Here is a 21,147-nt window from a genome sequence, read left to right as displayed (position 1 = left end):
TTGGAGTGCAAATGTGTGGACTTGAGTTCAATCCCTAATCTCCATAAAAAGACATGTATAGGTTCAATGAGAGAATCTGTCCTACAAAATACAATGGAGGGGATAGAGAAGTGACTCAGTGGTTAAGAGCACTGGCTGCTCTTCCAGAGGTCCTGAGTTCAATTCCCAGAACCCACATGGTGGCTCACCACCATCTGTAATGAGATCTGCCGCCCTCTTCTGGTAAGCAGGCATACACAATAAATAAATCGCTCTTAAAACCAGAAGATGGATGGTCCTTGGACTTCCCACAGGGCAGAGAACCCTGATTGCTCTTTGGGCTGACGAGGGAGGGGGACTTGATTGGGGGAGAGGGAGGGAAAGGGGAGGCGGAGGTGGGGAAGAGACAGAAATCTTTAATAAATTAAAAAAAAAAAACAGAAGATGAAGAGCAACTGAGAAAGACATTCAACATCCACCCTAGACCTTCATACGCAATACATGTGAACAAATAAATGAACATGTGTGCGCACGCAATACTTTAAGATATTAATGTATCTACTGATGGAACAGGCTTAGCATGTCCAGGCTTTTTATAACTGTTCCATTTTACCACTGGCTGTTGTTATAAAAGGCAGTGATATTATTGGGTAGAAATTTAGTTACACGCTGACTCTAACCATCAAGATAGGCACATTTTCAGTGTTACTTGCATCCCATTGTCTGAATCCATTCAGTTTCCCTAAGTTGCAATAATGTTCTCTTTTCTACTTCTGTGTTGTCTGATTATTACTTTCACAATATTATTCAGTGTTATTGGCTGCTTCGTTTTCCCCAAAGGTTTGATTCCCCCAAGCCCTACTCCCAATTTTTGTTGTATTTTTATAATAGACTCCTAAAAATAACTGTACAGAAAGCTTTTGGTTATCAGCTGTACACCTAGATATCTCTATTTTGTATAAGTGCACATAATTTCATTTTTCCCCTCTATTCATTACCATCTTGAACAACTAGCTCCAAGCTTTCCTCACTAGCGCCCCCAGAATGAGGATTACTATTTTTCTGCCATAACTATGCTACAGCACAATCTCTCTTACCTTTAGCTTTATGTTGGCCTGTTACATGTTACATGTTGACCTGTTACATGGCTGACAGCATGTAAGGCAAAGTTGGTTAAAGCCCAGGGTGGTGCGGTGGCAGGGAGGTGATCAATTACGGCAGTATCTTGGGAATTTGGAAAGGCTCTAGAGAGAAGGGACACACTTTCCCGAGACTGAAGGAAACACGTACTAAAGAGATGACAAGTGAGGAGACAAGGAGTCTGGAGGAAAAGCAAAGGCAGGAAGGGCCGCCAGCAGAAAGATAGCTCTCAGGAGGCTTAAAAGCAGAGAGCAACAGGAACTTGTCAGTTGTAGCTCTCTTGACCGGTTTCCTGCAACTTCACTTGATCTGCTTTCATGCGGTACTGTTTCTGTTTGCATGTGTGGTGCCTGTGTGCATGTGCGTGCATGCATGCATGCATGTGTGTGTGTGCGCATGCACACATGTTCACATCTTGATATGTTTGACAATACTTCTAGGGCTTCCCTATTTATGTCTGCAGGCTTTATCATGGTCTCCATAAGTGGCCCTTTGGGTTTCATCTATCTTTTAGAGGAGACCACCCTTTCCAAGACTCTTCCCAAAACATTGGTTAAGTCTAAAAGCCCTCCCATCTTCTGTCTTATAATTCCTCTGGGTTTGAAGATCAGGAGAGCCAAGGGCCTTCACAGTGTTGGCTAGTTTGACTCTGGCTACCTAGTCACACACCTAACAATGTTTCCCTTTTGGGTACCTTGTCCCCTCTTGCAGCTGGCAGTCTTCTTTGATTGATGAGCATCCAGAAGCCACAAGCTGGGCTGGTGAGATGGCTGAGCAATTGGGAGCACTTTTTTGCTCTTGCTGAGGACCCAGGATTGATTCCCAGCACCATCGGTAGCTCACAAACTGTCTGTGACTCCAGTTCCATTGAGTCTGCTGCCCTCTTCTGCCCTAAGACAACACTGCACGTACATGTTAGACATCTATGCAGACAAAACACCCATACACATTTAAAACAGTAAATAGTACTTTTTTTATAGGAAGCCACAAGCCACTCCCTTAAGAGAGCTTAGCCTCCTGCCTCATGCTATTCGAAGTTCTTTGTTGTGAAGTCCCATGTTGCTGACCACCTCAGTACTATAGCTTTTCTTTTACATCAACTCTTGGCAGGTAGAACTGTCTCTGCGCCTGTGCGATTTGTACTTCATGTCTTCTTAAAACTATTCCTTCTCATTGTGTGATTTTACTCTCTCTCTCTCTCGTCCCAGAGTCTCCTCTACTTCTTTTTCTGGTACTTGGGTTTCACCATAGAAAGCCTGTTATTTCTGTCTCTCTCTCACACCCCTTTGCCTTCCCCTCTGCTGTTTCTGTATTTCTGAATGCCTTGCCTTGGCTCCTCTTTATTCCCAGTTCTTCTGCCTCCCTAGACTTCACACACAAGCCTCTTCATTGCTGGGTGGTGTTATTTCCTCTACACAAACCATCTTCTTCAGGCAATTTTATTTTAGCGTTCGCTCTCAATGTATCTAAATGCCTGCTGCACCTTCGAAAATGATTTTGAAAGCAACATAGATAACATCTAGCACTGCTCAGACTTTCTTCCACATAACTCTGAATCCCAAAGCACCCCTCTGTAGGCCTACATACCTTTCTATCTTGTTCAGCACCTCATGCTACCATGATGTCTGTAAGATCTTCTCCAGGTCCTTTCTGCTCATGTGATCTGGGGTCACACATGCAGAGGACAGAGGACATGTCCCTGCCTGACTGTCTCAGGAATAGCTGGGGTCTCTCTCTACTCTGGGCAACGAAACAGTATCCATGTGCATCTCAACAGCTTTCTATTTCACACTTAGCTTTTGCTGCTCTTGGTAAGACCCTCCACCGCGGGTTTCCCTTTCCACTGCGATCGCCCTGTGTCCTACATCCCTTCCCCATTCTGTAGAACCCAGTCTTCTGGCTTTAGCATGCTTGGAGAAACCACAAGAGGTCCTCATGCTTTTCATCCCACACAGTCTACAGAATACCTTGCCTTCCTCCGAGGTGCAGTTTACACTCCATGTCTAATCTATGGATGCAAACTGCTGCAGGGGGCTCTGAGCTCTCCCCAGGTGAACTAACAACGAGAATCCCACCTTGATGTCCCTAAGTGCACAGCAGCCCTCAGCCATCACATGATTTCTCCCAGAAAATTCCTCAATGCTTTCCCATGGCTTCCCTCCTGATTCCCAAGTTGTTGATTTCCCTTATCTCCTCTTCCTTCTGGCTTATCTCTGATGGAAGAAGAACCAGAAAGCCCGGCACCTTTTTCTTAACTCTTTCTCAAGCTTCTTTTCCCCCTTTATTTTTTTTCTCTAGTTGTTTCTCCTGCCTTGTGTCCGTCATTTTTCCATATTCTTTATGATTACAGGGTTCTCACGTGCCACAACCCCTCAGAAAGCTTAAAAAGAAAAAGTCGCATGGCTCCTTTTAACTCCCTAAAGCTGCCTTACACTGGCTCCCCCCACACACACACCATGCCAGCTTCAGTGGGACTTGATTTTGTGATGCCAGACCCTCCTCTCTTTTCTTTGCCTGCTCCACAGCTTTCCGTGAGCCTTCCACAAACCTCAAGACAGACAAAACAAGAATCATCTGTTTCACTGGTGGGAAACCCACTCGCTCAGTATGTGCCCTTGAGCTGGCTGTGCTGAACACCCCCCCCCTTCTTCACCATCACTCCCTGGCAAGGATGGCAGTGACTCTGAGAGGCAACAGCATCTTGAGATCACGGGGTCATTGCCATTGTTCCTAGCATTTCCTCTTGGGCACCATCATCCCAGAACCGAAAAGGAGAAAGCGTCCTTTTGATAGAACACCTCCTTGACATCTCTGTTTTTTCCATGGAGGTCTTCTTCCCCAGTGACAGCCCCTGAACTCGTGAGAATCCCCCTGTAACACAGCAGTTCTGGAATAACAGTGCTTCGGCAGACAAAGCCGTGTTATTGTTTAGCATGATTAGCGGAACTCTGTGTTACTCTGTCAGTCAGCCTGTCCATCAGTGATCCAGATGTGTGCCTCTGCGTTAGAGATGACCTTCTCGGGGTCACGGTGACACACAATACCTTTTTCAAGGGCTATCGGGCATCGATTTTCAAGACCATTGGTCTGGGAACATGTTTACTTCAAATACCTTTCTGACATGTTTACTTCCAATACGTCCTTTATGGCTATGTTGGTCATCTGCATTGTGATTTACAAAGGTGTGTTCTCATATCCCAAAGCTACCTGGACCCATATTACATATAATAAATACATAGTAATAAACTATAGCATAAGTTCCCATAATCCCAATCCCTATTTGAGAGAGGCTCCATTATGTCCCGTAGCAATAAAGTAAAGTGAAACAGAATATTGAATGTTGCATGTGACTCAAAATCAGCTGACTGAGAGAATGCTCGAGGGCAGAACAACTTGGTAAGTTTTGCATTGGGGCACCTTGTGCGGGCTGTGCATCAGCTTCCTACTCCAGTTACATGGGTTTCTACTCAGCCTGTAACTAGCACAAAAGTAGCATGCCAAGCAAGGGGTCACACCTACCACCTTTCCCACTTTTGCCTGCTTTCTCTCACTCAGTTAAGTCTTCTATGGTTCAGAGAACTGTCAAGTTCAATTCCAAAATACATGCCAGTGTTACCCACTAGGGGGCAAAACGGTGTTTTGAATTATTTTAAACGACTTGTAGCAATCTTTTAAGTCTCTACTTTTAGCTAAGAGTCGTTAGATTTTAGGCACCCCAGCACACTACCACACGGATCGTTTTTCTTTTAACTTTTTAGAACTTAGCTCGTTCTTAGCTTTATTGAGAACAATTAAGTATCTACGGCATGCAGCACCCAATGGGACATTTTGAGACATGTAATCATGATAATGTGTCTAAATGAAGCTGATTAACAAACCCAACAGCTCATAGTCTTCTCACTTTGGGTGCTGAGAACTGTTTCCATCTGCTCTCAGCAAGACTTGAGGGTATAGTATTGTTAACTGAATCACCATGCTGGAGAATAGAGCTCCAAAACTATACATGTGTAAGACATTGTGATTGGTCAACCTCTCTGCAGCCTTCCTCCACCAACCAGCTCCACCATAATACTCTGAGTTAGACTCTTATAGTGTGGCCATGCACTGTCTTCTTCCCATGCCGGCCACATTCACTATGCATTATGTCCTTTGAGTTCATCCCTATCCCAACAAGGAGATATTCCTTTTTTCAACTCTAGATATTTCATTGTGTACATAGATTATTGAATAGATATTTGCTATGTCTGAGAATAAAAAAATTTGACATATTAATGGTATACTATGATATTTCAAAACCTATATATATATTATCACATTTAAATAATGTTAAAGATGTCTGTTCTCCTACATCATTAATCCTCTTTTTCTGGTGAAATCAGAAATCTAAATCTTCAAGTTTTTAAAAAGTATGCATTATCATTGTCGAGCTTTTAAAAATCATGCATTATCATTGTCAATAGCTACCCTGCTATGCTCTATCACACCAGACTGGCTTAGTCCAATCTTCCTATAGCTTTATATTTGGCGGTACAAGAAATTTTCTGAGGCTCTGTGGTTTACTGCCTTCTACTCCTCACCCACCATCCATCTATTTGATTATACACAGCCAATGTCCCTATTTTCTCTGTAGATACCCTTCCTAATGCATCTTTCTCCGTGGGCCCACATAACTCCGCTGAATCTTTAGCTGTACGCCTGATCACTGCAGCAAAGATAGATTCCTTAAAATCAAGGACAACTTTTAATCAACATCTGTTTCTAACGCTTTGCACAGTGACTAATATTCTCAGACTACAATAAGCACTTAGGAAACTGGATTAATCACGGATTAAGGTCATGTTTTCCTCATCTTCTGCAGCCCATACGTAATAAATAGATCTCAATCACACTTCTGAAAACAATGTTGAATCATTCGGTTATGTGCATTGCATCAGGACATCAGCCACATAGAGTGAGTCTGAGGAGCATTAGCTTACATAAGACCCTGTCTGAAAATTCCATTTTTATCCACCGTAGACAACAGTCACAAATTCACAGAAAGACGTGGAAATGTTATTGTTCAGAAAAAGATTTTTTTTCTTGATTACTAGGCTATGATCATTCTAAGTTGGGAGGTCTGGCTCTGCTTTATTAGCTCAACAGGAATCCTGGCTTGGGCATCTTCTGTGTTATCTTCAGCATGGAGCTTCCAAGGCCACCATCACACACAGGAGAGATCATGGATAGCAAGTCTAGGGGACTGGTTCCATAAGCAGTGCCCATCACTCCATTCGTACTCCAGTAGCTAGAACCCAATCCCAAGATGACATCTGACTTTAAGGAGGTCACATGTGATGCATATGAGTTTCCAAGAAGAGAATAGCTTTTGATGAACAATTAGCCATCTAGTCAGAGCTGAGCACTCAGTGCCAGGCCCTCCCCTGTGTGTGTATGTATTATACATATTTTTTTCATGCATTTATATGTGTATTTAATATATACATTTCATATTTATATTATTAATGTATTTATATTATATTTGTATTATTTATATAATTTATATGTATTTATTAAATACATACATACACATTATATATCCTATAAATGTTCAAATCCATGGCAGTGGGATCTAACCTAATGATTACACAAATTGGTATTATTAGAAATTAATTATATTTCAAAAATAATTATAGCCAAGAATGCCCTAATTGAGCGAGAATAGGCTAGGTAAATGAGGTCTGAAAGATGAGCGAAACTGGTCCAACTGAAAATGACAAGAGAGCAGAAAGTGCCCAGTTAAAGCATCAGTTCTTGGGAAGGATGAGTGGATGCAGGGGATGGTCATATTTACAGAGATGAGCAAGGCTTTGCCCGTGTTATGTGAAAGGGAGATTAGCATAGGATGAGACTGAGGCCAAAACAGGACCTCAAAACATATGGAGTGCTACAATGTGGTCAGAACTTGAGGCTTTATTCTGAGGAAGATGGGAGACTTACTTAAGGATTTGAGGTAAATTTAAAAGATGACCCTGTCAACTGTATTCCAGAAATCTATTTAAAGGTAATAACTGAGGTGTGTTCAAACAAGTGGTGGAAAGGGATAAGGATACAGATTGAACCAATCAAAATCAGACTTCAAAAGACATTAACAGTCATTAATAATGCTTAGTTTTCTGACTCGGCCACTGGTTGAACACTAGTACCATCTGGTAGAACAGAATGAAGCAAGCTTAGTGGCCATAGGTTAATGACAATATCTAATCATAAGTGTAGATTTTTGTGTTTGAGTCTAAGCTCTGTTTGAGATGTTCAGTGGCAAGTAGACAGATGAGTCTGGTGCCTGAGAAAAGATGGGGACTTCAGATATAAATGTGGAAATCACATCTGAAGCATAAATCTCAAATCTTGGAAACGCCTATTAACAATCCTCCTAAAGGAGGAAGGACCTTGGCCTTCCCATAGGGCAAGCAACCTGCTCTTAGGACTGGAGGGGGAGGGATATGGGAGGAGGTGGAAATTTTTAATAAATTAAAAAAATCCTCCTAAATGATTATGAGAAAGAGAAGGGCTTGAACTAAGCTCTGAGAAGTACAGTGAAGAAGGAGTGACCGAGGAGGCAGAGAAATAAAGAAAACATTGCATTTCAGACTCCAAGAAAAGGACAGAAACCAGGAACTGCAGACAAGGGTTGCTGGGTAATAAAACATGGAGAATACTTACGGTTCAGCATTTTAATAAAGGGATGCAGAAAAACCAATAGAATAAAGAGGGGCAGCCTCCTCTCTATTCCTTTAGTATATTGGGCTGGAAAGGAAAGGAAACACTGGCTAGAGAAGTGTGCTTGAAATGAGATGTTTTAATAATACCGAGAGCACCTATTTATGGGCTTCTAACTCCTTTATGCACACTAACTAATAAACCTAACATATAATTGAGGCACAAAGGGGCAAGTGATTTGCCCAAGGCTTAGCAGCTATTAAGCAACAGACCTGCAAATTGAACCTGAATCGTCGACCTTCCGAATCCGCGCTGTTTCTTGACGACTAAGGAATCTCCTATTTAGCACATGTTAATGTTGAAGACATTAAATAATACGGCATTCCAAAGCGCATTTTGTCTTCTGATAGTAAGATATGTGCACATACACCCAACTTATCTGTATTTATATACACATGATATACGGATTATGCTGCACCAACATCACGTTATTTAATTGCCTATCATACATCCTACATATCAAATATCTGCACCACAATTCAGAACAGTAGCAAAATTACAGTTATGAAGTAGTAACGAAATAATCTTAACATTAGGGGTCACCACAATGTGAGCAACTGCGTTAAAGGGGCCCAGCATTCAGAAGGTTGAGAACCACTGCTTTAAGAGGAAGCATGAACTGGGTGCGGTTTAGTTTCCATTGCTATCTGGCAAGCTTCCACAAACTTGGTGGCTTAAAATGTGTATTTGTTAGCTCACCATACAGTAGAGAGGATCAGCACTCGGTAAATACCAGTAAGGACAAACAGTAAAATCACCTTCTCCCAGCTATATGGCTGTCTCTCTACAGTTATGTCATCAGAGACGAGGAAAGTGGGCCTGGATGGATAATCTGTTTCTTCAATGCCTTCTCATTGAAACAACCCCTGATCTATCTGGGTCTCAGAATTTTTTTTGTTTTGTTTCGTTTTCCTGGTTTTTCCAGACAGGGTTTCTCTGTGTCACAGTCCTAGATGTCCTGGAACTAGCTCTGTAGACCAGGCTGGTCTCGAACTCACAGAGATCTGCCTGCCTCTGCCTCCCAAGTGCTGGGATTAAAGGCACTTTAGCGCCACCACCGCCCAGCTTGGTATTGTTTTAATGTTTTAAATCAGCATAGAAGGTATTAGCTATCATTATGTCCTTTTGGAACAAAGTATCTTTTAGTCAATTGTCTTTTCCTTTCTCCCCCACTGTTTTGAATGAGACTCCCTCACCCCTGAATGCTTTGTCTTTTTCTCAAAGTACCTGACCCAACCAAGCATATTTTACTATTTTGTCCACTGATTTTGTATAATTTATTGAACAATGGGCCCCCGGGAACCAATACATTTCCCTTAAATAAGTGTATGGTGAGCCAGTGCCCGCAGCTGGCCAGTGCTGTGTCCACTGCCCTTTGCTCAGCTGTTCTGTTACTTACATTAATAGACACATTGACTTCTATTTTTGCAATCCCCATTTAAATGCACCAAATACCCACTTTTCAACTGTTCATTATTTCTAATAAGACTGCCTATATCTCTTACTCCAAACATACAGAGAGGAGGAAATTTTGGAAAATCTAGGATATCACAAAGCATGGGTTCATTTCTCATTAAACCACATGGGTTTCACACTGTATGAAGAATAATACGTTTTAAGCTGATAGCTGGTTCAAGGGCTTTATGTATCCCTGTGCTGAAAGCATCATGAGGTCCATCTGGACTCTCTCCCGAGACGTCAACTCAGCACCCGTGAGGCTCTTCCTGGACACTGACACATGACTATCCCTCTCCCCTATTCAGTGCTAACTCTGGTTACGAGAAGAACACCTGTCTCAAAACTGCATGTGTACAGCAAACACCTTTGCTTGGCAAAACACTGTGCATTTGAGATCACTTTGAGAAGTTGATGCTGATGCAGGGGGGCAAGGGGTTGAGGAACAATTAAAGTGTCCGTTTCTCCTCCCTCTGTCACTAGATTCTAGAATGTTTCAAGGTTCCCGTCCCTCAGCATTTCGGCCACATCTGTGGAGTAGTTCACTATATTGGGTAGTCACAGAGACTAGACTACAGCTCAGAATTGTATTTTTGATAAAAGTGAATCATTGAAATTATACAAAATCACATTTTATACAATATTTTCCCAAAAAATGTTCAAGGACATACACAGTCCCGCTCAACTAAGCCTTGTAGTGCACATTTATACTCTAGGGCAGAGTTGGTCTTTTTTAGCCTGGGTACATCTCAGAACAGCATTCACACTGTGACCATCTGGCCCATTAGTTGTAAATACCGATTTGGCAGAATCTTCAGGGGTCTGAGCAGAGTTGTGGGAACATCAGGAACTTGACAAATCCTCTCACCCAAAGTGCATTTTACCTATTACCTAACACTGTCCCTTATCCCGTCCCAGTGACCTTCTTAAGAGAACACCTTAGGCCAGGCATAGTGGCCCATGCTTGGGAGGCAGAAGCAAGTGGATCTCTGTGTGAGTTCAAGGCCACCCTGGTCTACATAGAGAGTTCTAGGACATGCAGCAGAGCTACATAGAGACACGCTTAAAAAAAAAGTGAATATTTTAATTCTTTTACCGGTGAAGAATATGCAAATAATCTGAATTTCTATTTTGAACAATTAGACCTCCATTTGCTTCTCACCTCTAAATAGACTGCTAACCTTGGGGCAAAGAAAATCTACTCATCAGACTATCTATTGCCAATTTAACACACAGAAAAATCATCTTGCAATTAATATAAATAGACTATGTCCTTTTAAAATGACATGGCACTGTGTCATTTTGGGTGCAAACTCATTCAAAGCAAATTGTTCCCCAAAAGTGGGTGAACTTAGCCCATTTGCAAAGGCCACCAAAGTGAGCTTTTTTTCTTACATAAAAATAAATGATAGCCAGGAATGTAGAAACCAAGAACATTTTTCCTTTGCATTCAAACCTTTTTGTCCACCTGGAGATGACCTTTGTTTTAATATCTGTAAGGCTTTTCAAAAAGGAAGGGATTTCTGAAGTTGTCCAGAGTCATTAATTTGTGTCTGCTCTATTCAGTGGATGTTTAAAAAAAAAATTAATGGCATTATCAAGCTGCTCCGAACAAAAGTCCCTCCTGATTGCCAGCTCCGTAGTTTCAAAGAGCAGGTTAATTTCTCTGAATCTCACAGCCGGAACTTTCTAACTCTAACTGGCGGTTTCCACCTAGTGATCAAGGCAATTCGCTCAAATAAATTATACATAAAGCTGAAATTCCTAATAGTAATGAGGCCCCTTCGTGAGATAATCACACCGGCAAAGGCATCCATCTGTCAGCTGCTCCTCGGCGGGGTCTTGAAAACATCCACAGAAGAACCAAGTCCTTCGGAAGGACTTGGTTTCGAGTTCCGTGGCAGGGCGAGCCTGGCAGGGTTCTAGTGCTAGGCACTAAGAAGTGGCTCCATGTGAACCTGGTAGTTGACCTGTTGATCACACTGGAGGCAATGTTGATAGAACATTAGCATCAGTGCTGTTTATGAAGCCGCAGATGGATGAGCTTCTTTTATGGGTACACACAGCCCATAGTTAAATAGAAGCCCTTCGTTGTGTTCCTAGAGCAAGGCATAGAGCAGACATTCCAACCCCTGCTCTTCTTGAGTCTACGGATAGCTCACGTATGGAAAGGAAAAACTGAACTCCTGGACACCACATGACAGGCCATAAAAAAGAAGGGACTGAGCCTTTCAAACATTAGCTCAGCCATTAGTATACAAGCAGCTTTGGAATTTGTAGAAATTGAAACTGAGCTACTGTTTCATTAGGCTCTTTCAAGAGAATGACCGACGGGGTTGGGGCTTCATTTCAAACACAGTGGGGGCTGAATAGTGGTTGAATGAAGGATGGACAAGGATGTAGGGGTGATGAGATGGTGGCGCTGAAGTCACGGTGGTATAAGTAGTGGTGACAATGGCAGATGCCAGGCTGCAGGTCCTTGTGGAAGTAGACATTGATGGCAGGTAGTTACGACAGGTTACAGCGTCAAGTAAAAATAAGGAAAACAGCTCACTCTGATACCCATGTACAGAAAAGGACAGGCCAAGGCTTATAAGTTAAAGGAGGGGGATAACAGAGAAATAGAAGGTAGACTGGCTGGAGAGATGGCTCAGAGATTAAGAGCACTGTCTGCTCTTCCAGAGGACCTGGGTTCAATCCCCAGCACCCTCATGGCAGCTCACAACTGCCTATGAATCCAAATCCAGGGAACCCAGCACCCTGACAAACATATAGGCAAAACATCAATGCACATAAGAATAAATAAAAAAGAAATTAGTGTCTAGAAAAAGGTCTTGGAAGGAACAGTTAAGGAGAAGTCATGTGTTAGAGACATAATTTTAAACAAGTCTAGAATGCAAGGTAAATCACCAATTAGATTATTAGTGATTGTCATTTTGTATAGTGTTAAATGATCTTGCTGCAGTTTTGCACTGAAAGCACCTACCCTTCTGGGCCTCTAGCTCTCAAAAAATCTACTTCTAAAATGGACCTAACAGTACCTGCTTCGTGGACTCTTGAGATAATCGTAACTGTTAATGTGTCCTAAGAACCTACGATGGAAATGTTTATGTTAGTTACTTTTCACTGATGTGACAAACTACCCAAGAAAATCAAGTTCGAAGCATGAAAGATCTACAGTTCCGTTGTTTTTTGTGTAGGCTTGCATGGATAAGGATAGCATCTTGGATAGCAGGAGCGTAGCGGAGGAAAGGTTTCCTTCCCCATGGAAGTCAAAAAGGGCGAGACAGGAAGAGCTCAGAGATAAGATGGATGCTCTTAGTGACCCGCTTCCTAATTCCCTCCATTTCTCAATAATGACTAAATCTATTGATTAGATCAGAGACCTCATTTGGATCCACCAGTGTGAGACTGACCCTTTAACAAATGAGCCGGGGAGAGAGGCACTGGAACACTGGGGTGGCAAACGTCTACCATCAAATGTTTATGTATAGTTCTCCAGATATCCGCCTTATAAATGGGCATGTGAAGCTTTCAAAAACCATCCAAATAAAGCTCTCAGATCCTTCCACTGACCTGTATGGATGAAGAGCTAAGAGAGTAACACTTAGGACAGGGGAGTATTTTTCCTGACCACAGAAGCAAAGGAACAGACTTCATTAAGGGAAAGGCTTATTGGATTTCAACAGTTCATGAGAGTCTGCGCCCCTAAATCTAACATCAGGGCCTAACATAAGAGGTTACCATGTAAGCATAGGCAGCGACCTTGTCTCACATGTGACTAAACAGAACACGTGATCAAGAACTGCCACTGTGATCCACTGTTCTGTCGCACATGTCCTTCCATGGCTTCCCCATAAAGGCGGATTTGTTCCTGAAACATAGAAACTCCTTGTCCCCGTGTCTACTCCAACATGGGGAACACACGGTTTGATCACATGTTCTACTGCCTGAGATCACTGAACCCAGAGTCAAACCGTCGTGTAAAAAGAGAAAGGTACCCTGGTTCTCAAAGTTTCAGTTTTCTGGGCGTCTTCAAGCTGGTGTTTGAAGCACCAGTAAAGTCATTTGCCCATCCAGGATGCTCACACTCAGAAAATGTGCTCCCTAGACAACGGTCCTAAGGACTTGCTGATGTTTCTTTTGCCTTCTCGCTGGCAAGATCTTCCCTCTTCTTGACATCAGAAATCCCACCAAGTGGGGGGAGGGGGACCATGACGAGCTTTGAAATAGCTGTTGATGCAGAAGTAATTAAAACTTTGAAAAGTCATTTCAGTTCACTCACGTAGAAAGTAATACTTAGTTTGGCATACTGGTTATGATAATTTTACGAGCAAATGAAAAACCTTCCCATGTTAAAGCCTCTAAATTAATTCAATGCAGATCTGTAAAGAGCATTAAAATAAGCCCTTTTCTCTCTCTGTATCTTAAAACACCAAAATTTGTTCATTATTCTTCTACGCACCCATTTCTCATCCATCCCATAGACTTAAAATTGCAGTTAATCTCTCATATTCCTCCTTTATACAAAATTTTGAGCTCTCTTTTGAAGCTAAATATTGCATAGAATTGTTTAAATTCTCGGTGTGTCTTAAGATTGAAGAATGAAATGGTCTGGCAAGAAGAATGACATGACATTTCTTCCCTTGAAACAACAGGGAGAGCTGTGTGGTGGCCCATGACAGTAACCCCCAGCGCTTGACAGACAGATGAGCAGGGGGTCAGAAGTCCAAGGCCATCCCCAGCTACCGACACTTGCATGTCAGCCTTTATACATGCGTCCTTGTGTCAAAACATTTTTAATTAGATACATGGAGTTTGTTTTTTGTTTATTTAAAGTTACCTGCAATTTTGAGGTTATGGGATGGAAGAAGAAGTAGTATTGAAAGAAAAAAGGGGTACGTGTGGTAAAACAGAAATACAGAACTGAACTTATTTTAGCACCCTGAGTTGTTCTTGGGGTTCCATAATGAGCCATGCAGGAGTATATGATCTAGGATAGTATAGTCATCTCTGGCATGCTTGGTGAAGTGGGTTATAGTTGTCTATCCTGAAGTACAGTGAGCTTACCAAATGAAATGGTCACAAATAACAAAGATTCCTACATATGCAGCCCTCCTCCCAATGACATGCGCTAGCCTCGGGGAGCTATGCCCTCTGTGATTCAAAGCAAGGATTTTCCAGAATGTTCTTGGATTTATATTTTTGCAAGGGTGAGGTAAAATGATATCCATGCAAGAACCTTGCCAATAGAGAAGACAGACAAGCGGAAGAATTAAACTGTCTGCACAGTAATGTGAAAACAAAGGATTCTCATCAACCTAGAGATGTGTGGTAAGACACGACAAGGATTCTATACTTGAGAGAATTGGTCCATGCGCGTGTGTGGGGTCATTTTCAATAGAGCGTTACTTTGGCATGGAGAGAGATGCTGGTGCTCTCCTTCCTCTCTCTAAACTCACCTACAAATAAAACATACTTTCTTCTTTAAAAGATGGACAAAATGTGAACCCCCTCAGGAAGGAAACGAGATGTCCTTACACTGTCATATGACACCTAGGAAGACATTTCCAAACTAGAGACTGACTCATTTAGCACATATGCCTAGGTACAGAAAAGGCCAAATACAATCACACTCAGAGGTCAACATGGAAAGACATAGGCTCTCAGTTTCTATATACCCTCCCTAGGTTACAAGTCTATCTATTGAGATCTGACCCAACTACTTTCCTCTTTAGAGTCTAAACTTAGACTTGGGGAGGTAGAACACGAAGGAACGAACTCAGATGCACCATTTAGCTATTTTCTTAGGTAGGATGGCAGTAGGCAGCCTCTCTCATCTCAGGGGATGGATACAATCTTATCCTAAATTCTTTTCAGTCTCTCCCCCGTCATCCACACGCATGTGCATGCACACACATACTCGCACAAATACATGTGATTTTTTCCACATTGACCAGCATGGTTCTTAACTACTAGTGGAAAATAATAAGTACCTAAAAACTCTCAATATTCCACTTAAGAGAATAAATATGAATCTTTCCAAGGGAAGAGATAGTTTATGTGCCATCATCATTTTCTGTGGATTGCGTTGGGTGGGCTACTCAGTCTAGGGGTTAGTAACCCACCCGCAATCAAGTTACTCCAGGGTCTCGGAGGGGCGCTACCTGGAAGGGAATGATCTAAGACAGAAGAAGGAGGCCAAGCATTTTTGTCAATGCCTCTGTTTATTAGGGACGGGTTACAGTTTATATATGGTAAGGAATGGGGGGCAGGGAAACTGGATTCTTGCCGCTTGTTCCAGGTCACGTAGGCCAGGAGGTAGGCTAGGAAGTCAAGTGGCCACACCTGGTTCCCTGGATAGCTGGAATGTGAGGCTGGTTCCTCTAAGAGATTGCTGCTAATTGGGTGAGGGGCATTCTGCAGACTCCCCAGGGTGATGGTTCCTGTAATGATTGTTAGTGGGGAAATGGCTCCTGACAATTTTCTACTCTGGATAATTCATTTCAGAATCACCAGATTACAGGATTGTTGGATGTTCTTTGGACATCAAATAGGATAGCCCTGAAATGACAAGAGGAGCGATGGGTACATGCATTGTGGTAGGATGTGTTCCCGTTTTCCAGCCTGCTGTTCCATTTTTACAAACTTAAAGATAAAGACAAAGGAAGACTACATTTGAAATGAATAAACCAAAGTGCACAAAAACTCATACTTGAGTGCATTTATGTTATGAGAATTTCAGAGTTTTTTCAGCAATAAATGGAATTTAGCTGAGCAAAGATGTCTTTCTTCACAAACCCTAAACATAGGTTTTCAGGTATAATCCTATTTGAAAGGGGAAAAGACAAAAACTGAGATGGGTAGATTCTAATAAAAAAAAAAAGAGTAAACCAAACAAAGCTCTTTAATAAAGAAAGGGGATTTTTCTAAGACTTTTGCAGTGCTATTCAGTGCGGTCTCAAAGAACCTCATCTTGGTCTCATTTCCAGACCCATTGAGTTACAGACATATTCTGTTGAACGTCAAAGTGTAAATGGTTCTTTGAAAAAAAAAAAAAAGGATAGACTGCTATCACATGAAACGGCCGCTATAAAAATGCCCCATGGACTTGGAAGTCTTCAGACTCTAATTGCCGTAACCATCCCCTTGAGGAAGTGGCAATGTCTAAGGACAAGCATCTCAATTTCCCTTGAAAACTCACTAATACCTCTTTGTTGGCTTTCACAGCAAGAAAAACTGGGGGACATCTGCTTCTCCCTCCGCTACGTCCCTACTGCTGGCAAGCTGACGGTCGTCATCCTGGAAGCGAAGAACTTGAAGAAGATGGACGTGGGTGGCTTATCCGGTGAGTCCCCAATGACTATCGATGGTTGTAACCGCTGTTCCGCCGTGGAGACTGCAGGCACAGCACACATGCTACGCCCCCCCCCACACACACACACACACTCCTTAACTGATCACAGTTCCCTCTCCTACGGAGCGGGATTCAGCCAACGCAGTGCCCCAGGAAGCCACTCTCTGATTATTGGCATTGGCAAAGACGATGAAATCCATTTTCTTTCCCCATAGCCAAAGTAGCAGTTGTCAGTTCTATGTCATTGAGAGCGAAAACCTTGGCTTTTATTTCAAAGGCAATGCCTGTGACAAATTATAGTTTTGAGGATTTTTTTTTAATTCACCCTTGGTACTAAAATTTGTATTTTACCTGAAACTTACTAATTAGGTATTTGCTAACCTGACATGATTTTTATAATACTTTTATAAAAAGACAGCATTTCAAATCTATACAAGCGTCTTTAAGAAGAAACTCAGGAACGGTGCGTATAATTCATTGAATTCTACAGCTTAAGACTGGGGTGGAGGAAGGGAGACTTTGGGCTTGAAAATTCCATGTAACCCAAGCAGGACACAGCATAGTCAGTGATGGGGACTCTTCTACAAAGCAAAGTCAGCTCAAGGTCTGTCGCTTCCAGGACTGTGTGTCATTTTTTTTTTCTCCTCTGTGTGGTTAAATCAATTATAATTTTAATGTCCCAGTAAATCATTAGGTGTGAGGGGTTTTCCTGACACATCACAAGGTCATCACAACTAGATGACAGTTGTCATTGTTTCTAGCTATGGAGTTACAAACATGACTTCTTATTCAGTGTTTTTGGTTTTTTTTTTTTTTAAAAAAAAAAACATTCTAAAGATCACAGTGATGTAGCACAGTGAGTTTATAAGCTGAAACAAAACAGCTAAAAATCGTTGAAGCTGAGTTCTCCTTATTGACCCAGTGATTCTGCAGCCAAGTTCTCCTGCTCTCGACATTTCTTTCTCTCTGTGGATAAGGGAACTCGAGGAAGCTGTATCCTTTTATGTCACTAGGACCCTACTTAATGGCTTGCTTCTACTGCTAATAGTAGAACCGGGAAAATCTTAAAGCAATAAGCATAGCTCCTCCTAAAACCATGTAGACTATTTTATGGGCTTATTTGTAAAACATATGCACAGAGAAGTATTAAACATTTTACAATTATAGTTTACTCCCAGATCACAAATTAGTATCCCGAGGAGACTTAAGATGCCTTTGAGCTTTCTCTTTGGCTAAGTAGCCATGTCCCATTAGATCTGTAGCCCTCATATAAACCCCACTCCAAACATCCATGTGACTCCTCGCCTCCTCTGTTAAATGCTGTCTCAGCCTCCCTCCTAATCAGCCCTGTATTATCCTCTAGAGAGCACCACAACAGCTTCACCACAATGCTAGCAAAGTATCCTCCTCGTGACTTTTTTCTGGAACTTACAATGACTTCCCAGCACCACTGACAGCTATTTCAGCCATCCCTTTTCAAGACTGCTGTCCCTTTCTGTCCTGACCTCTTGACCAGCCATCCCTTCTCATCTTCAGGGTCTGCACAAGGGAAGCTGGTCTCGCAGGTTCTATCTGAATGGTCGCAGTCACAGGCACATACATAAGCTCACTTAGCAACCCAGCAACGAAGAGCACCAAGGACAACTCCCAGTTCCTGTCACACTAACTTAGCATCATGATGTAAGAGAGGCACAGCCAGAGGTCGGATTTAATTCCACATCCATCCGTTTGCAGTCTTTTTTTCTTTTTTACTAAAGGAAAGCAGAAAATTTATGGATGCTTCAGAACCCACAGCACCTACCTCCACCCCCATATTTGAATTACCTGGAATGATTCTCATCATTAGCAAACCCTAATTTTAAGGGCTTCCTGCTGCCTGTGGAATTAAATCATAATTACTCTAATCACCTAAACGTAGACTCTTTCAGGCAGCATCATTCTGCATCTCATTTTAGCCAATGGACCAACACGCTCATCTCCTAACAAGCAATGGGACATGCTGCTAGACAAGCTTCTTCGTCTGTAATTCTCTTTGGTCCAACAATGTCTAGCTAAATCCTCCTCTGTTTTCAGGCCCCAATTACCCAGCAAATGCATTCTGTGACTCGACTTTGAGTCAGGCATCGTACGGAGCAACGGGTTTACAAATCATGGATAAGATGGTCCAAAGACCGTACTCAGTTTTCTTTCTAATGTAGAGACACAGACCAAACAAAAACCCAATAAATTAATAGAGTATACAGGGTCCTGGGATGTCAGAAACATTAGGTAGAAGGAGGTGACATTCCAAACAACAATAGGACAGAGATGAGGGAGTGAGCCATGGGTTCAGATGGGGAAAGAGAGGTTTTAGCATGGTAGGACCGCCTTTTCTGAGCTGTCTAGGCAGAACAAATCTGTGTCTTTTTAAATTGCCAAAGGGGTTTGTTTACAGCCCTCTAACACCACGCTTTTTTCTCACTAGACTGTTCTGTATTTATGTCTCCCACAATGCTCTCACTGACGGCTGGCACTGTGCATAGCTGCTGAATGAATAATGAATTATTTACCAAGGAGCTTGGGGCCTGAAAAAACAAGTCTTGCATTGCAAATCTGCTTAACCTACTTACCATTAAGGAAACTTTTAAGCACTTGAATGGGTCGCGTCAGAGTAAGCTGACCTATGCGCAAAGAGACCACGATTATGTAAGCTCTCATTCCAAGTTATCCAAATGCCAAACGACATTGGCCAGAAATGGCTTGGTAAGTGGAACCACAGCTGGCTCTTCTGCCAGGGTTGAAACCACACTCTGTGACAACCCACAATCCGACTTTGTTCGGAGGTCCTCGAGCTCAAACTCTGTGTGAGCTCTCCATCACAGAGGCCCATGTATTGACACTGGACGGGTTCTTTCTTTCCTCGAAGCCTCAGCTTCATTGCTTATGAAGCTGAAGTGCTGAGAAGACCCCGTTCATGAGAAGTGAGTTAGGGTGAGAAGTAAGAGAGAGCTCCCCAAATATCGCGATGGTTATTTCCGTTAGTCACCGCATCCAAGCTACAAAAGGTGAAAGCGATGGGTCCTTTAGCCAACTGCTTGGATTGGTCGGGAGAAAGATTCGGCTATTTGCTAGACACGCCAGATCAGGTTGGGATAATCAGGAGGCCGGGTTTTAGACAGGCCCAGAGTGAATTCAGACAAAATGAGTCGCCGATCAATACAACATGGAAGGAAATAGGAAACGGGCGTTTTAAAAAATGCTTTTCTTACCAGTCTCTGGCACAATCCGCCAGCTTCATTCTTACCGTGTTCACTCAAATGGGCAGCGAAAGGGTTTTGCCTGCATCACACTCTCACATAGTAAATGATCAAAGTGCCTGCCTTTCAGGCTCACAATGGCAAGTGGGACTGGACTATTCATAATTCTGCAGCACGTTCAATTTTTACATTTGTTCTTGAGAATTTTTCACATGAGAATTGTATTTATATCATTGTACTCCACCCTGACCCCTAACTCTTCCCATGTTCCTCCTGCAAATTCCCAACCTTGTCTTCTTTATTACTATTACACCTATATATGTAATATATATTTGTATATATGCACATACATACGTAGCTATAAATACAACCTGCTGAGGCCATTTGGGGGGTTACATGTCTGTGTTTAGACCTGACCACTTGGGGTTGACTAACCTGTCAGGGTATTCATGCCAGAAGACTGAATCTCCCTGTGTGTGTGCACTGGCGCACACATAGATGCATCATTTAAAATAAGCTCCATGCTGCCAGGCATGATGGGTACAGACCTTTAATCTCAGCACTTGGGAGGCAGAGGCATTTCAAGGCCATGCTGGTCTACAAAGCAAGTTCCAGGATAGCCAAGACTATACAGAGAAACCCTCTCTCAAAAATAAATAAATTCTAAATAAAGGGGGGGGGTGGATATCTCTTCTATTTTTTGTTCATGAATATTACAAGTTCTGAGAAAGACAAGACAGGGGAGAAGTTGAGCATTCCTATCTTCTTATGTGGAATATTTCCAACATACTCTTTGGCTTTTCCTACACTCCGTTCTTCAAGATGGAGAACATGGTTCTAAGGTCCCTCCCTCCACTGTCTGGAACCAAAACATGAAAGTCCTCACAAGGGCTAAGGCTAAAAATGGAGCCTGAAAGGGTTGTTGAAAATTAGAGCATCCCCTGTTCTATCGGGAACTCACCAAGACCAGCTGGCCTGGGTCTGAAAAAGCCTGGGTTAAAACCGGTCTCGCTGAACATAGCGGACAAGGAGGACTACTGAGACCTCAAGAACAATGGCAATGGGTTTTTGATTCTACTGGACCTATTGGTTTCGTGGGAGCCTAGGCAGTTTCGTGGATGCTCACCTTACTAGACCTGGATGGAAGTGGGTGGTCCTTGGACTTCCCACAGGGCAGGGAACCCTGATTGCTCTTTCGGCTGACGAGGGAGGGGGACTTGATTG

At 42.5% G+C, this 21,147-nt stretch overlaps 1 protein-coding gene across 1 annotated transcript in view; it reads left to right on the top strand.

Annotated features, from left to right (window-relative positions):
- Window positions 1–21,147, top strand: part of Syt1 (synaptotagmin 1) — a 497,193-nt gene that overhangs the window by 394,075 nt on the left and 81,971 nt on the right. The window contains exon 9 of the mRNA XM_050135605.1: window positions 16,561–16,678. Within this exon, the coding sequence (XP_049991562.1) occupies window positions 16,561–16,678 (118 nt within the window). The remainder of the gene's footprint in view (window positions 1–16,560; window positions 16,679–21,147) is intronic.

Source organism: Alexandromys fortis, unplaced genomic scaffold, assembly GCF_014885135.2.
Source record: "Alexandromys fortis isolate MF-2015 unplaced genomic scaffold, M_Fortis_MF-2015_v1.1 scaffold_24, whole genome shotgun sequence".
NCBI classification, from domain to species: domain Eukaryota; kingdom Metazoa; phylum Chordata; class Mammalia; order Rodentia; family Cricetidae; genus Alexandromys; species Alexandromys fortis.
The sequence above is the reverse complement of the archived record's forward strand: the minus strand, read 5'-3'. Positions and strand labels throughout refer to the sequence as shown.